This window comes from Chelonia mydas, chromosome 25 (assembly GCF_015237465.2).
Source record: "Chelonia mydas isolate rCheMyd1 chromosome 25, rCheMyd1.pri.v2, whole genome shotgun sequence".
NCBI classification, from domain to species: Eukaryota; Metazoa; Chordata; order Testudines; family Cheloniidae; genus Chelonia; species Chelonia mydas.
In genome coordinates this window covers 14,548,639-14,571,363 of record NC_057858.1, presented here as the reverse complement: position 1 = coordinate 14,571,363, position 22,725 = coordinate 14,548,639, and the positions used below count along the sequence as shown (strand labels likewise).

The 22,725-nt window shown below is 55.8% G+C and overlaps 2 protein-coding genes across 2 annotated transcripts; both read left to right on the top strand.

Moving 5' to 3' along the window:
- The first annotated feature begins 3,204 nt into the window (after positions 1 to 3,204).
- UBA52 (ubiquitin A-52 residue ribosomal protein fusion product 1) lies at positions 3,205 to 10,277 on the top strand. The gene is made up of 5 exons (XM_037886035.2): positions 3,205 to 3,353; positions 3,978 to 4,099; positions 7,725 to 7,811; positions 9,045 to 9,147; positions 10,054 to 10,277. The coding sequence occupies exons 2-5, from the start codon at positions 3,997 to 3,999 to the stop codon at positions 10,145 to 10,147; spliced, it is 387 nt and encodes a 128-aa protein (XP_037741963.1). The 5' UTR covers positions 3,205 to 3,353; positions 3,978 to 3,996; the 3' UTR covers positions 10,148 to 10,277.
- A 3,033-nt stretch (positions 10,278 to 13,310) lies between these two features.
- Positions 13,311 to 22,330, top strand: REX1BD (required for excision 1-B domain containing). The gene is made up of 5 exons (XM_037886034.1): positions 13,311 to 13,468; positions 18,120 to 18,202; positions 19,635 to 19,839; positions 20,621 to 20,709; positions 21,495 to 22,330. The coding sequence occupies exons 1-5, from the start codon at positions 13,466 to 13,468 to the stop codon at positions 21,565 to 21,567; spliced, it is 453 nt and encodes a 150-aa protein (XP_037741962.1). The 5' UTR covers positions 13,311 to 13,465; the 3' UTR covers positions 21,568 to 22,330.
- The last annotated feature ends 395 nt before the right edge of the window (positions 22,331 to 22,725 follow it).

Below are 22,725 nucleotides of genomic sequence, written 5' to 3'. Positions count from 1 at the left end.
CTTCATGTTCCTTCTTTATTAGGTGGAATTTGTGCATGTACGCTGTAACTTCCGGTCATCAGAGGTGAAGTTTGGTTTCTCTGATAGCTGTAGTGGCTATCACATAAGGGACATAGGAGTGGTCCTAATTATAGAGATGTGATCACTGCACCATGATTAAGAGTGTGAATTAAATGAAAATAGAGATGGAATTGGTGAGCTTTGCTGCACAAAGCAAAGGCCAGACTCTGAGAGCAACTGAGGGAAGCAGGTCAGTGCTTTATGAATCTGCCTTTACTCCCAATTCAAAATATTTTAATAGCAGAGGCCAGTAGCACCACTAAATTAGCTGTAGCATAGCGGTATAAATTGCTTAGGCAAATGAGGATCCTGCACAAGGATCACAACCTCAGCCCTGGATTTTATACCCAAATACAGAAAAGTGGCCATGTTGGTGGAAACTGTCACTTCACCAAAGGAATTGGGGTAGCACTTTAAACTAAAGCTTTTTATTTTTAATGTTGGTGCAACATACATTTATAAAGCATTAATTCCTATAAAGCTGGGACCTGCACACAGCATGTGAACAATGTATACTGAGAAAGTTACTTCCAGAAGTTAGCAGAACTGATTAAAGGCTTTCCCTTAAATGAGAAAGGAAAGTTGTTTAATGCTGGGAGAAAGAAGCCGTGCAGACCTGCTGCCACTCCTTCGGGAATGAGCAACAATGATAAATGGAGGTGGGATAAAACCCTAACATGCTGTGAACTCTGCCCTGGACAAATGCTTGGTGTGTTGGGAGGGGAGATGTAATGTCTCATGCACAGCTGGTGTTAACCCCCAAATACAGAGCAGAGCCCTGTAGATATTTTATCTACCTCTGAGAGCGAGCATCTTACATTTTTTGGCAGCATCTCTACAGTACACAATGCTGATAAAGCATTTTGAACTGTCCGTGTGAGTGTGTGTAGCATGTGGGTATGTGTATGTGGACGGGTGAATGCACAGGGCACGTGTCCACATATGTGCATGTGGACGGGTGAATGCACAGGGCACACATGTATCCACATAGAATCATAGAACTTGAAGGGACCTCGAGGTTTTCTAGTCCAGCCCCCTGCACTCATGGCAGGACTAAGTATTACCTCCTAGACCATCCGTGACAAATGTTTTGTCCATCCTGCTCTTAAAAATCTCCAGTGATGGAGATTCCACCACCTCTCTGGGAAATTTATTCCAGTGCTTAACCACCCTGACACGAAGTTTTTCCTAATGTCCAGCCTAAACCTCCCTAGCTGCAATTTAAGCCCCTTGCAGAGGTTAAGAAAAACAATTTTTCTTCCTCCTCCTTGTAACAACCTTTTATATACTTGAAAATTGTTATGTCCTCTCTCAGCCTTCTCTTTTCCAGACTAAACAAACCCAATTTTTTCAATCTTCCCTCACGTTTTCTAGACCTTTAATCATTTTTGTTGCTGTTCTCTGGACGCTCTCCAATTTGTCCACATCCTTCCTGAAATGGGGCACCCAGAATTGGACTCAATACTCCAGTTGAGGCCTAATCAGCATGGAGTAGAGTGAAAGAATTACTTCTCGTGTCTTGCTTACAATACTCCTACTAATACATCCCAGAATGATGTTCGCTTTTTTTGCAACAGCGTTACACTGTTAGCTTATATTTAGCTTGTGGTCCAGTATAACCCCCCAGATCCCTTTCTGCAGTACTCCTTCCTATGCAGTCGTTTCTCATTTTGTGTGTGTACAGTTGCTTATTCCTTCCTAAGTGGAATATTTTGCATTTGTCCTTATCGAATTTCATCCTATTTACTTCAGACCATTTCTCCAGTTTTTCAGGATTATAATTCAAATTGATCTGATCGTCCAGAGCCCTTGCAATCCCTCCCATCTTGGTATTGTTCACAAAAGTGTACTCTGTATGCCATTATCTAAATCATTGACCCGGACTTTAAGTCGCACAACGCTTATAAACTGCCTGTGCCCGTAAGTGATCTGCACGCTGACTGTTTACACTGTCTGGGGGAAACCTACCTCAGCAACCCTTGCCTTCCACTGCAGCGTGGGGCACGGGTCACTTGCTGGAGGATTCTCTGCACCTTGAAGTCTTTAAACCATGATTTGAGGACTTCAGTAGCTCAGACATAGGTGAGAGGTTTATCGCAGGAGTGGGTGGGTGAGATTCGGTGGCCTGCGTTGTGCAGGAGGTTAGACTAGATGATCATAATGGTCCCTTCTGACCTTAATATCTATGAGTCGATGATATTGAACAGAACCGGACCCAGAACTGATCCCTGCGGGACTCCACTTGTTATGCCCTTCCAGCATGACTGTGATCCACTGATAACTACTGTCTGGGAACGTTTTCCAACCAGTTTTGCACCCACCTTACAGTAGCTCCATCTAGGTCGCATTTCCCTATTTTGTTTATGAGAAGGTCATGCAAGACAGTACCAAAAGCTTCGCTAAAGTCAAGATATACCACATCTACCGCTTCCCCGCCCTGTGTGTGCGCCCCTCCACAAGGCTTGTTACCCTGTCAAAAAAAGCTATCAGGCTGGTTTGACATGATTTGTTTTTGACAAATCCATGCTGACTGTTACTGATCACCTTATCGTCTAGATGTTTGCAAATTGATTCCTTAAGTATTTGCTCCATTATCTTTCTGGGTACAGAAGTTAAGCAGACTGGTCTGAAATTCCCTGGGTTGTCCTTATTTCCCTTTTCAGAGATGGGCACTAGATTTGCCCCTTTCCAGTCTTCTGGAATCTCTCCTGTCTTCCATGACTTATCAAAGATAATCGCTAATGGCTCAGATATCCCCTCAGTCAGCTCCTGGAGTATTCGGGGATTCATTTCGTCAGGCCTTGTGTGTGGGTGCGTGCACGGGCGAACGCCCAGGGTGTGCACGTGTCCACGTACGTGGGTGGGTGCACGGGCGAACGCCCAGGGTGTGCATGTGTCCACGTACGTGTGTCTGTGCACGGGCGAACGCCCAGGGTGTGCACGTGTCCACGTAGCCGTGAGCGACGCTTGCACACCTAGGTGTGCCTGACCCCTACAAACAAACTCCCCCTGCCGGGGGGGCAGGACCCCGGACCCCGCCCACAGCCCCATGCGGGGAGCGGCCGCCGCGGCCGCGCTGACTCCGCCCCCCGAGGGCCTCTCCGGCCGGGAGCGGACGGGGGCGGAGTTGAACGCCGGGGGCGGGGCCTTGGTTGTGACGCGCCCCACGAGGTGGGCGGGACCGCCATCATAATGCTGCGTGCGCGGCGCGTCTGACGTAACGCCCGCGTGCGCTGGGCTGTTTCCGGTTCCGCTGGGCCCTCTCTCTCTCTTCTCTCTGGCGAGGCGGCTGGGTGAGCGCCGGGCGGGGCTGGGCCGGGCCGGGGGCGGTGGGGGGAGCTGGGGGTCGGGGGCGGTGGGGGGAGCTGGGGGTCTGGGGTGGCAGTGGGGGGAGCGTCGGGCGGGACCGGGCCGGGCTGGGGGCGGTGGGGGGAGGGGAGCTGGGGGGAACGCCGGGCGGGACCGGTCCAGGCTGGGGGTGGTGGGGGGAGGAACTGGGGACGGATCTGGGGGGCCTTGGGGAGCTGGGGGGAGGGCCTTGGGGCGGTGGGGGGAGCTGGGGGTCTGGGGTGGCAGTGGGGGGAGCGTCGGGCGGGACCGGACCGGGCCGGGCTGGGGGCGGTGGGGGGAGGGGAGCTGGGGGGCCCGCGGGTGGGGGGAGGGGAGCTGGGGGGAGCGCCGGGCGGGACCGGTCCGGGCTGGCGGTGGTGGGGGGAGGAACGGGGGACGGATCTGGGGGGCCTTGGGGCGGTGGGGGGAGGGCCTTGGGGCCGGCCGGATTGAGAGCCGGGGGCCCAGACTCTGCCTGGCTGGGAGGGGCTCGGGGCTGCCCCCGCTGGGTGACCGCTCCGTGGGGGCGGGGCCGTTGCCTGGCTCGCCACGCGGGGCCGGCGCTGACCGGGTGTTGGCTCGTGCAGGGGACACGCGCGCGCCACGATGCAGATCTTCGTGAAAACCCTGACGGGCAAAACCATCACCTTGGAGGTGGAGCCCAGCGACACCATCGAGAATGTCAAGGCCAAGATCCAGGACAAGGAGGGTAAGGGGCTGGAGGGGGCTGGGGCTCGAAGGCCGAGGCCACCGTTGTTAAAGCCGGGGCAGTCACTTCTCCGCCCCCTACGCTGCCCTTGGGGGCGGGGGTCCTAAGCTCGCCTTGGCAGCTTTATCCTCCAATGGGATCTGGGGACCCCCTGCGTCTCTAGTACGGGGGCTGGCCCCTGCTCAGAGACTGGTGGGGCTGGGTCTCTTCTGTCTTGATCCAGTCCTCTTTCTCCACCTCTGCTCCCCTGCATACCCCAGGTCACAGATGAGGAGACAGCCGGCCGCATTTCAGTGAGTGGCATTGTGAAAATGTTATAGTGAGTGTTGGAAATTGTAGTTTCTGCGACAAAATTGTGGCCTGTGATATTTTCACAGCTTTATGAAGAATGGTCCCTGAACTACCTTCTGTTTGAGCTCTTGGGCGCTGCACTCCTGAGAAATGGATGGCTGGTGTATCTGATGAATGATGTTTACCTACCCCAGAAATGCAGCTGCTAAGGCATGGTAGCAGTTAAACACCTGCACAGCATTGCTGCACACAGGGCCATGCAACTAAGTGCATGTGTGGTTCAGAGAGGAGTTGTAGCCATGTTGGTCCCAGGACATTAGAGAGGCAAGATGGGTGAGGCAACTTCTGTTGGTCCAGTAAAAGATACTGCATCATCCATCTTGTGTCTCTCTGTTTCAGTGGTTCTCAAACTTTTGTACTGGTGACCCCTTTCATGTAGCAAGCCTCTGAGTGCGACCCCCCCCCCCCTTATAAATTAAAAACACTTTTTAGTATATTTAACACTATTGTAAATGCTGCATGCAAAGCGGGGTCTGGGGTGCAGGCTGACAGCTCGTGACCCCCCAGATGATAATTTTGCGATCCCCGGGGGGGGGGTGGGTCCCGATCCCCAGTTTGAGAACCCCTGCTCTATTTGTTTCGGATGCAAATTAAAAAAAAAAATCATTTTAGTTTGACCCACAACATGTTTTGAAACTTCTGGTGTAAAAAAAAAATGTTGTTTTGTGTCAACTAAAACGTTTTGTTTAAATTTTGAGGACATTCCAAAACTGAAATGTTTCATCTCTTAGAATCATAGAATATCAGGGTTGGAAGGGACCCCAGAAGGTCATCTAGTCCAACCCCCTGCTCGAAGCAGGACCAATTCCCAGTTAAATCATCCCAGCCAGGGCTTTGTCAAGCCTGACCTTAAAAACCTCTAAGGAAGGAGATTCTACCACCTCCCTAGGTAACGCATTCCAGTGTTTCACCACCCTCTTAGTGAAAAAGTTTTTCCTAATATCCAATCTAAACCTCCCCCATTGCAACTTGAGACCATTACTCCTCGTTCTGTCATCTGCTACCACTGAGAACAGTCTAGAGCCATCCTCTTTGGAACCCCCTTTCAGGTAGTTGAAAGCAGCTATCAAATCCCCCCTCATTCTTCTCTTCTGCAGACTAAACAACCCCAGCTCCCTCAGCCTCTCCTCATAAGTCATGTGCTCTAGACCCCTAATCATTTTTGTTGCCCTTCGCTGGACTCTCTCCAATTTATCCACATCCTTCTTGTAGTGTGGGGCCCAAAACTGGACACAGTACTCCAGATAAGGCCTCACCAATGTCGAATAGAGGGGAACGATCACGTCCCTCGATCTGCTTGCTATGCCCCTACTTATACATCCCAAAATGCCATTGGCCTTCTTGGCAACAAGGGCACACTGCTGACTCATATCCAGCTTCTCGTCCACTGTCACCCCTAGGTCCTTTTCCGCAGAACTGCTGCCTAGCCATTCGGTCCCTAGTCTGTAGCGGTGCATTGGATTCTTCCATCCTAAGTGCAGGACCCTGCACTTATCCTTATTGAACCTCATCAGATTTCTTTTGGCCCAATCCTCCAATTTGTCTAGGTCCTTCTGTATCCTATCCCTCCCCTCCAGCGTATCTACCACTCCTCCCAGTTTAGTATCATCCACAAATTTGCTGAGAGTGCAATCCACACCATCCTCCAGATCATTTATGAAGATATTGAACAAAACGGGCCCCAGGACCGACCCCTGGGGCACTCCACTTGACACCGGCTGCCAACTAGACATGGAGCCATTGATCACTACCCGTTGAGCCCGACAATCTAGCCAGCTTTCTACCCACCTTATAGTGCATTCATCCAGCCCATACTTCCTTAACTTGCTGACAAGAATGCTGTGGGAGACCGTGTCAAAAGCTTTGCTAAAGTCAAGAAACAATACATCCACTGCTTTCCCTTCATCCACAGAACCAGTAATCTCATCATAAAAGGCGATTAGATTAGTCAGGCATGACCTTCCCTTGGTGAATCCATGCTGACTGTTCCTGATCACTTTCCTCTCATGTAAGTGCTTCAGGATTGATTCTTTGAGGACCTGCTCCATGATTTTTCCAGGGACTGAGGTGAGGCTGACTGGCCTGTAGTTCCCAGGATCCTCCTTCTTCCCTTTTTTAAAGATTGGCACTACATTAGCCTTTTTCCAGTCATCCGGGACTTCCCCGGTTCGCCACGAGTTTTCAAAGATAATGGCCAAGGGCTCTGCAATCACAGCTGCCAATTCCTTCAGCACTCTCGGATGCAACTCGTCCGGCCCCATGGACTTGTGCACGTCCAGCTTTTCTAAATAGTCCCTGTCCAGCTTTTCTAAATAGTCCCTAACCACCTCTATCTCCACAGAGGGCTGGCCATCTCTTCCCCATTCTGTGATGCCCAGCGCAGCAGTCTGGGAGCTGACCTTGTTAGTGAAAACAGAGGCAAAAAAAGCATTGAGTACATTAGCTTTTTCCACATCCTCTGTCACTAGGTTGCCTCCCTCATTCAGTAAGGGGCCCACACTTTCCTTGGCTTTCTTCTTGTTGCCAACATACCTGAAGAAACCCTTCTTGTTACTCTTGACATCTCTTGCTAGCTGCAGCTCCAGGTGCGATTTGGCCCTCCTGATATCTTTCCTACATGCCCGAGCAATATTTTTATACTCTTCCCTGGTCATATGTCCAACCTTCCACTTCTTGTAAGCTTCTTTTTTATGTTTAAGATCCGCTAGGATTTCACCATTAAGCCAAGCTGGTCGCCTGCCATATTTACTATTCTTTCGACTCATCGGGATGGTTTGTCCCTGTAACCTCAACAGGGATTCCTTGAAATACAGCCAGCTCTCCTGGACTCCCTTCCCCTTCATGTTAGTCCCCCAGGGGATCCTGGCCATCTGTTCCCTGAGGGAGTCAAAGTCTGCTTTCCTGAAGTCCAGGGTCCGTATCCTGCTGCTTACCTTTCTTCCCTGCGTCAGGATCCTGAACTCAACCAACTCATGGTCACTGCCTCCCAGATTCCCATCCACTTTTGCTTCCCCCACTAATTCTACCCGGTTCATTTAGGAAGTGGCATTTCAGCACTTCTGAATTTTTTTCAACCAAAGCAATTTGCCAACATGACCCAAACTTGTTAATTATTTTGATGGACCCGAATCTGCATTTGTGTTACAGCAGATCACTCCCATCAGGTCTGCTGCCTCCCCGTGGTATAGTGCCCCATGGGTTGTGGTTTGCTCTTCAAATAATCTCAATGTGATGTCAAAGGCAATTCAGTATTCCACACGTGGATGTCTTGTAGGTATCCCTCCTGACCAACAGCGTCTGATCTTTGCTGGGAAGCAGCTGGAGGATGGGCGTACCCTCTCAGACTACAACATCCAGAAAGGTATCGTTTGACAGCATATTACCACTGTATAAGACCTGGGTTCAAAAATGGTTGCTAAACAGTAGCTTAAAGCACTACTAGAGGAAACTCAGCTCTTTCTGCCTGCAGAAGCTATCCCTCAAGGTCTTCTACAAGCCCTGGGGAATATTGAATTGAATTCACATCTCAGAAAAGGATTTCAGGGTCATGATGGATAATTTATAGAATATGAGCTTGTGGCACAATGAGGAAGCTAAGAGCAAATGTATTCCTTGACTGTGTAAGTAGGGGAATAATGACTAGAAGTAGTGAGGAGTGGTGTGATCACTATCAAGTGTTAGTAAGATGGTTATTGGGGTACTATGTCCAGCTCGTGTGAACACAGACTGGAAACGCTTCAGAAAAGAGCTACGAGAACAAAGCACTGTCTTGGAAAACCTGCCTTAAAATAAGACTAAACAACCTCAGTCTATTTAACTTACAAAGGTTAGATTATTTCAGGGTGGTAGAAGTACCCACGTGGGGACAAATTTTGATAGCAATGGGCTCTAGACAAAGGCATAACAAGATCCAATGAGGCTAGACAAATTCAGACTAGAAATGAGGTGCACATTTTTTTTAGTGGAGTGTAATTAACCATTGGAGCAAATCATCTCGTGATGTGCACATGGTGTAGAATCGACATCTTTAAACCAAGATTTGGAAGGCTCTTTACAATGTGTTTCATCTCAACTGGAAGTTGTGGTCTTGATGCAGGAACTACCTGGTGAAACTGTCTGGCCTGTGATATGTAGGAGGTCCCTCTAGATCACAGTTGGGCCCTTCTGGCTTTAAAATCTAAGCATTGGAGGTTTCATGTAAGATGATGTTGCTGTCTTCTGTGTCTCTAGCATATGGACTCTTAGAAATGGCTTTTAAATAACTGGGTTTGTGGGGTTTAGGCTGGGACACCCATACGGTGTCTTAAGAACAATGAGAGGCCCAGGTGTCTAAAGAACTGGAGTGCTTGTCCCATTTGCCTTTCGGAAACTGTCACGGCTCTCCCCACCCTCCCCTGGCAGTCTGGCTCTGCAGTGGGAATTGAGTTAATTTGGGGTTGAGACTGAAACCACCAGAACTGAAGTAGTCACTACTTTCTGTGGCAGTAGCACTTGGGACCTGGAGTCCCATTATGTTCCTCCCTCTGCAAACGGGGAGTTCCTGCCTCAGTGCTAGCTCTGAAATGCTGCTAACTCGGTGTGTTCCTCCTTTCAGAATCCACTCTGCACTTGGTGCTGCGTTTGCGTGGAGGCATCATTGAGCCTTCTCTTCGCCAGCTCGCACAGAAGTACAATTGCGACAAAATGATCTGCCGCAAGTACGTGTCGCCTTATACAATAGACTCAGCGTTTTAGCCTCTGGAGGGGAGTGTAGCCGCTACCCTCTCTGAGGGTGAACAGCTTTGAGCAGCATCCTTACATATTTGTGCTCTGATGTGTCATTAGGTGATCCGTGTGCTAGGAGGCAGTTGGTAATGGAATCTGTCATAGAATAAAGAAAAGGAGGACTTGGAGACTAACCAATTTATTTGAGCATAAGCTTTCATGAGCTACAGCTCACTTCATCGGATGCAGCTCACAAAAGCTTCTGCTCAAATAAATTGGTTAGTCTCTAAGGTGCCACAAGTCCTCCTTTTCTTTTTGCGGATACAGACTAACACGGCTGCTACTCTGAAACCTGTCAGAATAGATCGCTCAGTCTTGGCCTAAAGAGCGTGAGGAGGAGCTGGGTGGAGTAGCGAACTGCTTTGGGCAACTACAGCAGCATCCTGGCAGCTTTAACACCTTTTTGCCGCCAGCTAATGCTATATCGATCTGTCAACCTCCTAGAGAGGCTGCTGTTCTGGGTATGTCATCTTCAGAGTCACTGGGGTTGGGAAGGGCCTGTGATGGGTCACCTTGCCCATTCTGCATGGGACAGAGGAGATGCCAGTATTTCCATCAAGGATTGGTGGGTGTTGCATTCTCTACTGAACTGGCAGCTGTTCATAAAAATCCCTTTGCATCATAAATGCGGGAGGCCAGAATAAATTGACATTGGTCCTTCCTATATAACTTCCCTCATTCTCTTCAGCTGCATATTCTTCCCCTGTGCTTGCTGCCTCAAGTAAATATGCTCGTAGTGTTCACAGGGGGGTTGACTGGGATCTTGCCATGCGAGGCAGAGCCTCCTGGGAGTTCCCAACCCCCAGAAGAGTTGACAACTGTTCTTCTGCCCGTTTCAGGTGCTATGCCCGCCTGCACCCTCGTGCTGTTAACTGCCGTAAGAAGAAGTGTGGCCACACCAACAATCTGCGTCCCAAGAAGAAGGTCAAGTAGAGGGAGATACCTGTCTTCGGCCTGTGTGGCTATGTGCTGTGGAATTCAAGCTGGGTAGTCAGTCTGCTGCAATGTAGCTTGGTCCTGGGTGAGGCAGGGGTGTGTTGAATAAAGCTACTTCCAGTGCTCAGCCCCATGTTTGTCATTTACCCTCTGCGCTCACCTGCACCGTTGCTTTCACATTCTTTAATGCTGTTCAGAACAATGCGGAGAAGATCATGTGCATATCCCGTAAAATGTGTTCTCTGCATGTCTGTTATTAATGTGTTTCAACATGAAATTCAGGACTTGATTCAGACACGTCTATGCCATCCTCAAACTTGCCTGATCTATTCTTGGCTTCCTGTGGTAACAGAGAGATACTGTTCCTCAGAACATACATGGCAGATGGATTAAGGCATTCACAGTGCAGTGCAAACATTCCTGTACAGTAGGAACAGAATTCAATAGCTAAGTCCATGCTAACACATGGACTGTCCTTTACTAAAAGCACCTCTCAGATTCAAAACCATACTTTCTTGGTTTAAAGGGAATAGCTGCTGTGTGAGTAGGTTGAAGATTTCTGTGGCTAGTTTACACCATCCTAATGTAGCAATTGGGGTTGTGCCAAAAACCTGGTGGCTGGGGGAGGGTGAACCAGACAGCACATGGAGATCTCCGACCCATGGCGTTGGAATAAAAGCCCAGCAGCAGAGAGGAGCTACAATGCTAATGGGCAGTGCTGGGAAGTCAGCTTGTTCCTCAGCTCCACCTGGTAAGGACCATGTCAGTTGGGAAGAGGGGAAATGCCTTTCCTCCTACCAAAGTAACTCCCCTGACAGAAAAGGGGGCAGGAGAGAGTTAGCCTCTTCTCTTGTGATCTGTCAGACTAACTGAGTGACTGCCCCTTGCAGTGGATCGATCCTGGTGCCACCCTGAAAAGGCAAACTACATGGCAGAGTGACAGAGATCAGTGCGTGGTGCCATCCTTGCAGGCTAGTGAGCTGAAAGCCTGGACAATCTATTCTGGGAATTGTTTGCTCCAGTCCAGCACAAGCTCCTGCTCAAATGTACCAGTTCCTGTCTGATGGCTGGAGTTTTAGGGTCAAGCTCAAGTCAATCGGCTGCCCTTGTAAGGAATGGGGGGTTACTAGCCTGTGTTGCTCTAATGGGAGGATTTTACTTAGACACAAAGATGAAGGGCGCTTTCTGGAATGAAATGCGGGTGGAAGGTTCAATGTTTAGCTCTGCCAATGCACCTCGCTCCTGGCCTGTGATCTTGTAGAAGAGAAGAAACCGCATGAGAGCCCCCTACTTCATGGCCACCTGTCACCTAAGTCAGGATTTTAACCCAGCCAGTGGGAGCTGAAAGGGCTAGTGCGCAGTCAGCTCTCGGGGAAACAACATTCCGGTTCCTAGCTCAGAAAACGGGGTCATGGAGCTGAGTGCTGCAGTGTTGGAGACATCTTGTTCTAAGTGAGGAAATACTGTATTACCTCTGCTCTGGGACCTTTCTACTGGCCTCCACCATCAGCTTTCATGAGCTTTAGCTAGGGTGACCAGATGTCATCTTCATAAATGATCTGGAGGATGGTGTGGATTGCACTCTCAGCAAATTTGTGGATGATACTAAACTGGGAGTGGTAGATACGCTGGAGGGCAGGGATAGGATACAGAGGGACCTAGACAAATTGGAGGATTGGGCCAAAAGAAACCTGATGAGGTTCAATAAGGATAAGTGCAGGGTCCTGCACTTAGGACGGAAGAACCCAATGCACAGCTACAGACTAGGGACCGAATGGCTAGGCAGCAGTTCCGCGGAAAAGGACCTAGGGGTTACAGTGGACGAGAAGCTGGATATGAGTCAGCAGTGTGCCCTTGTTGCCAAGAAGGCCAATGGCATTTTGGGGTGTATAAGTAGGGCCATAGCGAGCAGATCGAGGGATGTGATCGTTCCCCTCTATTCGACATTGGTGAGGCCTCATCTGGAGTAGTGTGTCCAGTTTTGGGCCCCACACTACAAGAAGGACGTGGATAAATTGGAGAGAGTCCAGCGAAGGGCAACAAAAATGATTAGGGGTCTGGAACACATGACTTATGAGGAGAGGCTGAGGGAACTGGGATTGTTTAGTCTGCAGAAGAGAAGAATGAGGGGGGATTTGATAGCTGCTTTCAACTACCTGAGAGGTGGTTCCAGAGAAGATGGTTCTAGACTATTCTCAGTGGTAGAAGAGGACAGGACAAGGAGTAATGGTCTCAAGTTGCAGTGGGGGAGGTTTAGGTTGGATATTAGGAAAAACTTTTTCACTAGGAGGGTGGTGAAACACTGGAATGCGTTACCTAGGGAGGTGGTGGAATCTCCTTCCTTGGAAGTTTTTAAGGTCAGGCTTGACAAAGCCCTGGCTGGGATGATTTGATTGGGGATTGGTCCTGCTTTGAGCAGGGGGTTGGACTAGATGACCTCCTCAGGTCCCTTCCAACCCTGATATTCTATGATTCTATGTCCTGATTTTCAGTTTTGTCCCGCATCCCGACTGGTCTGGATGACATTTGTCCCGATATTGCGGCTTTGGCTGCTCCGGCCGGTTTTTTGTTGTTGTTTTGTCCGTTTCATCTGGTCACTCTGGCTTTAGCCTAACAAAGCCTGCATCGGGGCTGCAGGGCAGAAGGCTGCCCTCTGGCTCAGGTGTCTGGGGATGCCCGTGTGGTCTCAGGAACAAGATGGGGTTGGGAAATGGTTCTGCCAGGGGTGTGTCTCCCTGGGCCGAGTCCCCCCGTAACATGGGGATGATACTGACCCCCTCACCCCCAGGCCTCTCCTGAGCTAATCAACGGCGACTGTAAGTCCTGTGGCATGGGGCTGGCCTTGTTCTGGTCCCCCCACACCGAGCCCACCAGGGTCCTGCTCTGTGCAGGTCTCTGCGCTACACCCGTACGAATAAGGATCGAGCTCAGGGGTTCGCAACCTCCCCCCACCCCCCATAAAAACTCTACAGCCCGCCTGTGTGTCAGCGACCGCAGAGGCGAGGCCGGGCGGGCGGGCGGGGCAGCAAGCCGTGCAATTGCCCCAGGGGCCCCAGTGAACGCTGCTCAGGCTTCGGTTTCAGCCCCCGGGGCGGGGCCCTGCCCGGGGGACCCCCCGAAACCTGCTCGCGGCGCCCCGGATGATCGGGACGGGGCGGGACCAGCGGCTCAGGGCCGCGGCCCCCCGGCGGGTCATGAGGCTGCCGGGCCTGCAGGCGGCCGCCGCCTCCCCGCTGCCTCCTGCCCGTCTCGGCGGCTGCGGCGCCGGCCCCCGCCTGCGGAGCTGGGGGCGCCCGGCCGGGGGAGCCTCCTGCAATGGTGAGCGCGGCTTTCCCGGGGGCAGTGCCCGCACAGCGCGGGCCGGGGCTGGGGGGCCGGGCCGGGCCAGAGCCGCTTTCCCCGGGGGGGCCCGTGCCGAGCCTGGCCCGAGCCACAGCCGCATTTCCGGGGGGCCCGTGCCGAGCCTGGCCGGGCCAGAGCCGCTTTCCCCGGGGGGGCCCGTGCCGAGCCTGTCCCGAGCCACAGCCGCATTTCCGGGGGGGCCCGTGCCCAGCCTGTCTCCGAGCCAGAGCCGCTTTCCCCGGGGGGGGCCGGGCCGAGCCTGGCCCGAGCCAGAGCCGCTTTCCCCGGGGGGGGCCGGGCCGAGCCTGGCCGGGCCAGAGCCGCTTTCCCCGGGGGGGGCCGGGCCGAGCCTGGCCGGGCCAGAGCCGCTTTCCCCGGGGGGGGCCGGGCCGAGCCTGGCCGGGCCAGAGCCGCTTTCCCCGGGGGGGCCCGTGCCGAGCCTGGCCGGGCCAGAGCCGCTTTCCCCGGGGGGGGCCGAGCCGAGCCTGGCCGGGCCAGAGCCGCTTTCCCCGGGGGGGGCCCGTGCCGAGCCTGGCCCGAGCCAGAGCCGCTTTCCCCGGGGGGGGCCCGTGCCGAGCCTGGCCGGGCCAGAGCCGCTTTCCCCGGGGGGGGCCCGTGCCGAGCCTGGCCGGGCCAGAGCCGCTTTACCCGGGGGGGGCCCGTGCCGAGCCTGGCCGGGCCAGAGCCGCTTTCCCCGGGGGGGGCCCGTGCCGAGCCTGGCCGGGCCAGAGCCGCTTTCCCCGGGGGGGGCCCGTGCCGAGCCTGGCCGGGCCAGAGCCGCTTTCCCCGGGGGGGGCCCGTGCCGAGCCTGGCCGGGCCAGAGCCGCTTTTCCGGGGGGCCGGGCCTGGCCCGGGCCGAGCTGCCTCGGCTCTAGCTGCGGCCACGCTTCCCGGTCCCGCATGGGGCAGAGGCTGCCAACCCCCCGGAGCAGGGCCCGCACGGAGCCCGGGGCGGGCTGGTTTCTGCCCCTGAGCGGGGCTGGGCTCGCAGCCTGCACCCGGATCCCCGGCTCGCCTTTGCCTAGCGCGCTCCCGGGGCTGGGGCTGCCCTGGGGCGAGCCGGGAGCTCCCATCCCACGCCCTGGTTTGTGGGTCTGGGGCGCAGAGTTCTGCCCCCAGCAGGGAGGGCGCAGGGGGGTCCTGGGGGGCTGCATACCCTCAGGATGGCGAGGCGCTCAGACACCAGGTGGTGGGGGACAGACACCGGAGATAGGAGGGTGCTGGGACTAGAGACGGGGAAGCCCAGCTGTGAAAAGCAGCCGGGGGAGGAGAGTGGAAGTGACTGAGGTGAACCAAGCCAGGCGCTATCGGGTAAAGAAACCCGTCTACACCAGCTCCTCTCAGGCTGGGCCCCTTCCCACTCCCCGGGCGTGAGAACCCTTGGTCTGTACTGAGGCCTTTCTCTCCCTTCCCCGGTTCATAAATTCAGCTGAGGGCCCCCCGCCCTCCCAGCTGTGCCCCCAGCAGAAGGCTCAGGAGTGCCAGCCCAGTTAAGGGGATGTCCGAATAGAAATGGAAGGAGAATGGGAGTGGGGGGCATTGGAGGAAATCCCCAACCCCCCTCTGTCTAATAGTAACGTAGCTAGTATGACCCTTTACTTCTGGTGATTCGTCAACAAACATATGCAGCCATATGCTCAGTGTTACATCATTTGCAACCAAAGAGCAAGTGGTGGCCGGGGACTCAAACTCACAATTTATAGTGGTTACTGACCATCTCCAGAAAGGTCAGTAGCAAACAGTTCATGGAGCACATTTTGATAGGAAATTTTTTCAGTCCAAAAATTTAGACCAGTTCTAATCACTAAATCACCGTAAGCATTTATAAGGTCACGCTGTCCTTTGCGATAAGGTTCCTTCACACCACTCTGGCAATGTAAAGGAGCCTTAAAATTTTTACACCTGTCTCTGCTCTCCTGAGGGACAGCGCCTGCCCCACACTTACCTCGTCAGAAACATCCCAAAGCCCTGGGGATGGCTGAGTGTGCCACAGTAGTGAGTGAGAACGGAGAGGGACAGAGTGTCTCTCTCTCTCACACGCATGACTCCCCAGCCCCCTTGCCCTGGTGGTGATTTACATCTCTACTGGCTACTCTGAGCACCCAAAGCAACCTGCCTACACTGCTGGGAGGGGGTGTGTGACCTTTGCTTCCCTGTCAGAAGTCATTTTTCTGTGGGGAAGCAAAGAAATCTGCGGGGACCATGAATTCTGCACACACGCAGTAACGCAGAATTCCTGCAGGAGTAATCTCCATGTGAGTAGAGAATATGAATAACTAGCACTTGAATAGTGACTATGAGAAAACAAACCCTCATGCTACAGGGCGCAAGCCAACCTATGACCACTGGGGTCAGGAGGGATCAGGTCATCCCGTCTTTGCCTGCTGCCCCTTCCTCTGATGATGCTGGGGCTGGCCCTGGTGGTGAGAGGAATCTGATCTAGATAGGCCGCTGCACTACTCCAGCCTGGTGATCCCAAGAGGATGCCACAGCCAGTGCTTGCTGCCACCCACTCAGGTGTGTGCCCTCTAATGCCCTGTAAAGCTTGGGCAATGGCACACTGGGTGTGGTCGGAGCTCCTTGTGGGCAGTAGCAGTGCATGGAGGATCGTTAGGCCGGAATTTACTGTCCCCTTTAATTGGGTGGGATACCGCAAGCTAAAAACTCCAGCGTATTGCTAAGACAGCACTCCGTCCCGCTCACTCTCTGCCTCCCCCCAGCCCTCGCCCCATTTGGAAGCAGAGGCGTTAGGGAGCGGAAGGCGCTTTGCTAAGCGCTGGCTCGGAAAGTGCTGAAATTGTGCTTTGGAGACTTGTCAAGCACACAACCCGCTTGGAAGGTTGTGAGGTTGCGGCGCTGGCTGCAGATGGCTGGGGGGCGGGGGCTCCCGGGGTGCTGGGTGAGATGGTATGAAACCTCCATCGCCCGGCGAGGGGCGACCCTGCCCTGGGTGCAAGCAGGTGGCTGGGTGGTGCTCACGGGAGTCCTGGTGACGCTGGAGCAGAGCCTCCTGGCTTGGTGCTGGGGGCCAAGGAGTCGCTCAAAGGCGATGGGGCTTGGAACTGGAGAGGCCGGCCGGGGGCTTTGCCAACAGGAAAGAGCCTCTGGAGCTGCCAAGTTAGAAAACGCAGCTGTTGTGTGGGGGGCTGGAGGCCTTGCCGTGCACTAGACCCCAGCACGGTGAGAGCTCTGGGGAGGATCCGTGCACGCACGCAGGCCCTGCTGCTGCTCCGCAGCTCGAAACAGGCCCACGGAAAGAGGCTTCTGGGAGCCCGTGGAACCTTCTTCTGGGGAGCGAGAGAAACCGGATCCCGCAGCTGCGGCAGCGAGGACTCTGGCCCCAGAATAGCCGACTCTGAGGCCGTCCACTCCTTACTGGGCTGGGGGGCCCTGGGCTCACCACCTTGGCCTCCCTCTGAGGAGCAGCTGCAGCCCCTGCACCTCCCAGCCCTCTGCCTCGGGCTTGGCATCTGAGAACCCAGAATGGTGGGCCGGAGTGGTGAGGAAGTGGGAGTGGATGCAGGGGGGTGGCCACGGCCCCATGTTGGTCACTGGTTCAAATCCAGCCCCAGGTTAGAGGGGACAGGATGGTACTCGGTACTGGGGGAGCTCTGGGGTGCTTTCATCTCCATGGCCCTGGCTCCAGCCCATCCTTCGGTGGAGAGATGCGGTGGGTCTCATGATGGGGACCTGCTGGCTCAGGGGGGTCAGGGAATGGGATATTGAGACATTCCTCACTACAGCCCTGGTTCCAGCTTATCCCTGTTTTGGGGCGACTGGATGGTCACAGGGTTAGGAACCCCTAACTCCACATAGTGAAGAGCCTGTCACCAGCTCCAATCCGGGCTCATTCGGGGGGACTGGCTGGCTTGAGGGTTGTGAAATAGGACATGGGGCCTTTCCCATCCAGCTCCAGGGCAGGGGACTGGCCGGCTCAGGCAGGGAAAGGGGACACGGAGCCTTCCCTTTATGCGGCGTGGCTCTGATCTGTCCCAGGGCGGGAGAATGACTGACTCAGGGGTCCAGGAATGGGGCACGGGGCCTTTTCCCTCTAGGGCACTGGTTCCCATGTGGCCCCAGGTTGGCCGTGGCAGGCAGCTGTGACATTGTGGCGGGGATTAGTGCCGCAGTCCCTGGGTGAAAAGAAAAGGAGTACTTGTGGCACCTTAGAGACTAACCAGTTTATTTGAGCATGAGCTTTCGCCAGCAGGGGAGTGAGGTGGGAGGAAGTTTTGTTTCATGGTCTCTGTGTGTATATAATGTCTTCTGCAGTTTCCACGATATGCTATGCATCCGATGAAGTGAGCTGTAGCTCACGAAAGCTCATGCTCAAATAAACTGGTTAGTCTCTAAGGTGCCACAAGTACTCCTTTTCTTTTTACGAATACAGACTAACACGGCTGTTACTCTGAAACCAGTCCCTGGGTGGGGAGCCTCGCAGGGGGGAAGAGGAGGTGCCCCATCACCATGCAGCGCCCTCCTGTGCCTGGTCTAGGGGTGGAGGGGCTGGTTGCGGGGGATGCACTGGGGCCTGTCTCGCTGGTTCAGAGCCATCCGTGAGCCCGTTGCCCCAGGGCCGGTGGACGCCCTGAGTCTCATGCTATCCCTTTGTCTCTCCCGCTGGCAGACGGACGACGCCGTGAAGCTGCTGCTGCACCGCTTTTACACCCTGCAGGGGGAGCGGGTGGAAGCCTACCGGCTCTTTGAGGAGTAAGTGACCCCCAGGCTGGAGAACCCCTGGTGGCTGTGGGCTCCGGCTCCCGCACGTGCCGGATCCCATCCTGTCCTCTGCCCCGGTTGCTCTTAGGGGCATCCGCACCCTGGCGTAGAAGGGCAGGCTCAGCCCCGCTGGAGACACTGATGTGCCAGGGCTGGGCAGGACTCCGGGTCTCAGCCCATGCGGACTGTGTATTTGGGCACAGACGGTGCCCTGGCAGACAACGCAGCCCCAAGCCAGCTCGGGGTGGGCGGTAGCACCCTGCTGTGACTTCTCCTTCCAGCCCTCAGACCAAGGGAGGCTAACTCCTGCCAAATGGGGACTTTCAAGCAGATTCTTCTTGCCGCTGGCCTGCTCTGGCTGCTCCCGTTATTCGCAGGCAAACCGGGCGGGGCCGGGGGGGTATTACTCCACCTGGCGGCCCTATCCTGGCACCTCTGCCTGCGGGGTGCCCCAGACTGAGTTTCTGATGCTTCCCGCTGCCCTCTGCAGCCTTCTTCCCCCTCCACCTGTGGTCCAGGGGCACTGAAGCAGGAGGGGAAAATGGGGCCGTCTCCCTGCCCCACTGACCTTAAACTCCACAGCTCCGGCTGAGGCGCGTGCTGGCCCTGAGGCCATTCCGCCCTTGCTGTGGTGCTTAGTGCCCAGTCTCTACAGTTCCGGCCTCCCCTCCTGGCTGGCGAAGGCTCCCAGGAAGCAGCAGCCACTGCTTCCTGCTCAACACCTGGGCCTGGCCCCTGCGGGCTGGGGCTGAACGCCGGCTGGCCAGGGGGACCCGCGCACCAGACGCCTGTAGCCCATTTCAGCGACAGCCAGGAGATGATTTACTCCTCCGGATCCAGGCCCTGGAGTTTAACAAACAAACCAGCCCCAAGCCCGGCCAGCGGAGGTTAAGCTGTCGGGCCTGGTAATAATCCTCGGTAATGAGCCCTTCCTGAGCACTGGCAGCCAGCGGAGGTACGAGCTGCTAATTCAATAATATAGTGGAAAGGCTGAACAGGAAGATACCTGAACCGCTGACTGCCGGGGTCATGCAGAGGGTAGGGAGGGGGCCTTGCGCCTCTCTGCAGCACCAAGCTGAGAGCAAAGGCTTTGGGGTTACAAATCCCTGCCCGCAATTTGCTGTGCCTGGAAGTTATTACTGTACAGCCCCCAGACAGGCCTCCATCATGCCAGGTGCTGCCCAGAGAAAGACTCCCTGCCCCAGAGAGCATCATTATCCCGTTTAAGGACTGAGGCCGACACAGAGTCAGTGACAGAGCTGGGATTTGAATCCAGGTCTCTTGAGGCCCAGTTCGGTGCCTTCGCCACCCAGCCCGTGCTTCCTGAGCTTGTCGGGAGCATCCCCTGCAGGGGTCTAGTAAAAGGGGTGCTCTGGGGAGGCTCATTCATGTCAGATGACCGGTTGCTTTGTCCGGCTTGCAGGGGCCACCGGGCGTATCTGAGCAGCGGGCCACACTACGACTTCCTCCGCTACCGGCAGCTGGTCCATGAGATCACGCTGGCCTTCAGTGGCATCTCCCGGGAGATCCTGGAGATCAAGGAGCAGCTCCAGGCGGAGCACGGGCGGCCGGAGCTTGCCCAGCACCTGGCCAGGGTCCAGCAGAAGGAGAAGGAGAAGCTAGAGCTGGTGAGAGGCCCCTGTCTCCTCCCCTTTGCACTGGGGCGTCCAAGGTGCCGACAGCCGCACTGCAGGCTGAGGGCCTCGATCTACTCACAGAGCAGGTGCAGTGCCAGTGTAGGCTCCCTGCCCCTACCCTGTAGGGCCCCTCCTCCCCCATGAGCCGTCCAGTCTTCAGAGCCCCATCAGGCAAGGGGGCCTGCTGGTGCCGGCTGTGGGAGGGTGTGTTGTACTGTGGACACTGCTTCCTAGGAGCTGGGCTGAGCCCTAGCAAACTTGTCTCATACAGCCACCCCTCAGCTGCGAAAGGGCAGGAACTTGCACTCATGGCTGCGCTGGGCTAGCATTGTGTGTGAGGCCCCAGCCGAGATCAGAGCCCGGTTGCGCGGGGCACTGCACAGCCCCAGACCCTGCCCCAGAGAGCTGCCAGGCTGAATGGACGAAGCAGGGGGAGCAGTCATCTCCCCAAGGCTACGCGGTAGGTCGGTGGCATTGCTGCTAATAGCCCTGAGGCCCAGCCTCTACTCCCGTCTCTCTCCTGTGCTGGAGGGGCCTTTGGTCCAAGGAATCGAGGCGCAGGGGCCGGGGTGAGGTGGGGTCACTCTGAGCCTGACCCGCCCTGGAGCCATGTGGCTGTGGTGTTGTTAATTTGTGCGGCAGCCCGGGGCGGGTTTGGGCCCTGAGGTGCCAGGTACTCTGGCATACGTTGCCCAGCCCGGGCGCCGCTCTGCGGGTGGGGTTGGTGTCTCCTCCCTGGGAAGCTCGACTCCACCTGCCCTCCTCCTTGCAGACGGCTCAGCTGCAGCTTGCCAGGCAGCACGCCCAGGACCAGCCCGGCGTGCCAGCCCACCAGCAGGAGGTGCAGGAGCTCAAATACAAGTAGGTGCCCTGGGGAGCTGGGCGCAGCACCACCCCGTTGCCGCCCACGGCACTCTGAATGCCTCACGCCTTTGAGCCCCATGGTGGGGGGGGGCATTGCCCCCCCAGCATAGGGGCTAGTGGGAGCCCCCCCATGAAGCCAGGCGGGAACGGCTCCAGCTGAGCCTGTGGCATGACGGGGGGTGAGGGCTGGGGGCTCCCCCTGTACACACTCACTGGGCACCCAGCTCCTGGATTCGAGGGGCAGGCTCTAGAACTGCTCTGGCCAAGGTAGGACGGGGGCTAGCTCAGCACGCAGCAGCCTTTGGGGAAGGAGCAGGGGGGAGGCGCGCCGGCTGTTTATTTGTGCAGTGTTTTGCCTGTCAGACCCTCCAGGCTGGGGGGCGACGTATGTGACCGGCCGGGGGGAGTGGGAGCTCCGGTATGGGATCCGCCAAGGGGGCGGCGGAGCAGGCTGGACTTGGCATGTGCTGCTCCAGGCCCTGGCAGCTCCTTTATCATCCCTTCTTCAAGGCTGGGGCGGAGGAAGGGCGCAGGGGGGATGAAAGCGCCTTCCCCAACCCCTTGGCCCCCTCTCCTTAACCAGGCCTGAAGGAGACCCAGATGGTGCCTTCAAAAGCTCTCTTGTTTGTCGGCCCTCCGGATTGTTTAGCACTGCCGCATGGCTTTGGTGCTGATCAGCCTCTCCCCGGCCGAGTGTTTCATAAACAGCGCCGGGAACGCGAGGCAGCCCAGATAATACACTCCATATGGCCTTTATTTATAGTTTCCATCCGCTCTCCTAGGCTAATTAAAACCATTGAGGCAATCAGCGAAATTCTCCAGGACCTCAAGTACGATTCGGAAGAAGCCGAGTGATGGGTCTCCCCGTGGGAATGGCTGGAGGAGGTGGGAAGCGCTGGAGGGGGTCAGCTGGGCGGAGCGCTGGGCCGCACTGCAGGGCTCTCGCTCACGTCGGGGTCTCGCTCCCCATGGCAAACCCCAGCCTTGGCGCCCCTGCGAGAGACTTGTCCAGGGCCCTCTGCCAGGCGGGCAGCAGCCTTTGCAACAGAGGAGCAGCTCGACTCTGGGCTATTCCAGCACAGGGGCAGGTTTGCAAAAGGGCTCCGCAGCCAGCAGGTCCCACTGGGAACGATGGGGAACCCTCCTCCTGCCTGAGAGCAACGGAGAACCCCCCACTGAGAGCATCAGCAGCTTTGGGGGCTGGGCCCCTTTGACAGGCTTTCCCAGTTCGGTGCCGGGTGGGTGGGTGCCCTCGAGCCCGCCGGGCAGGATCAGCGTGCAGCCTAGATGTGTCGCTGTCTGTCCGGCAGGGCTGAACGCCCCCTCCCTCCAGGTCCCTTCCTCCTGCAGAGCCAGGAGCCCTTTGAGTACAGACAGAGCCAAACCTGTGGATTTGGAGAGGGATTTTCCAAGTGCCAAGGTGGCTGTGGGGGGGGTGCCGTGCTCCTAAATCCCCTGGGTGCTTGGGAAATCCCTCCCCCCGCCCATGCAGCAAAGCGTTTTAGCCACGTGCTGTGACCTCTTTCAAGTCTGTTTGTTTTAAGAATTAAGCAAAGAACTCTCTGGCGTTACAGCTGGGCTGGTTTGTGGCTCAATAAAAGGCAGGTGGGAGCTCAGAGTCCTGTCGCTGTCTCCTTTGCTCAGTGACATGCCACCGATGCTGGTGCCAGCCCAGGCTGGTGGCACCAGGGGCTGCCCATCACCGTGCCCTGGAGGGCCAGGCTAAATGGTGAGAGGATTCCCCTTTCGTACCCAAGCCCCTGGGGCACTCTGACCACTGGCTGCTCTGGGAACTTGGAGCTCCCCTTTCGCCCCAGGGCTCTGACCCCCGAGGCAGGGTAGAGCCATGCCCCGCCTGTGGGTCCGCGGTGACGGCCTGTATCCAGCAGCCGTGAGGGAGGTGCCTGTCTCATCCCACCATGGCACCACGATTGTCTCCCGCTGGGCCTTCCCACGAGCACTGCACCGGGCACCTCACAGCCCTGCCCATCGCTGCTGCCTGGCCCCTGCAGC

Coding starts and splice junctions, on each gene's coding strand:
- UBA52 (XM_037886035.2), top strand. CDS start 3,997: ATGCAGATCTTCGTGAAAACCCTGACGGGCAAAACCATCACCTTGGAG. Junction 7,812..9,044: donor AGACTACAACATCCAGAAAG/GTATCGTTTGAC, acceptor TCCTCCTTTCAG/AATCCACTCTGCACTTGGTG. Junction 9,148..10,053: donor GACAAAATGATCTGCCGCAA/GTACGTGTCGCC, acceptor TGCCCGTTTCAG/GTGCTATGCCCGCCTGCACC.
- REX1BD (XM_037886034.1), top strand. Junction 18,203..19,634: donor GCCTACCGGCTCTTTGAGGA/GTAAGTGACCCC, acceptor TCCGGCTTGCAG/GGGCCACCGGGCGTATCTGA. Junction 20,710..21,494: donor GTGCAGGAGCTCAAATACAA/GTAGGTGCCCTG, acceptor CCGCTCTCCTAG/GCTAATTAAAACCATTGAGG.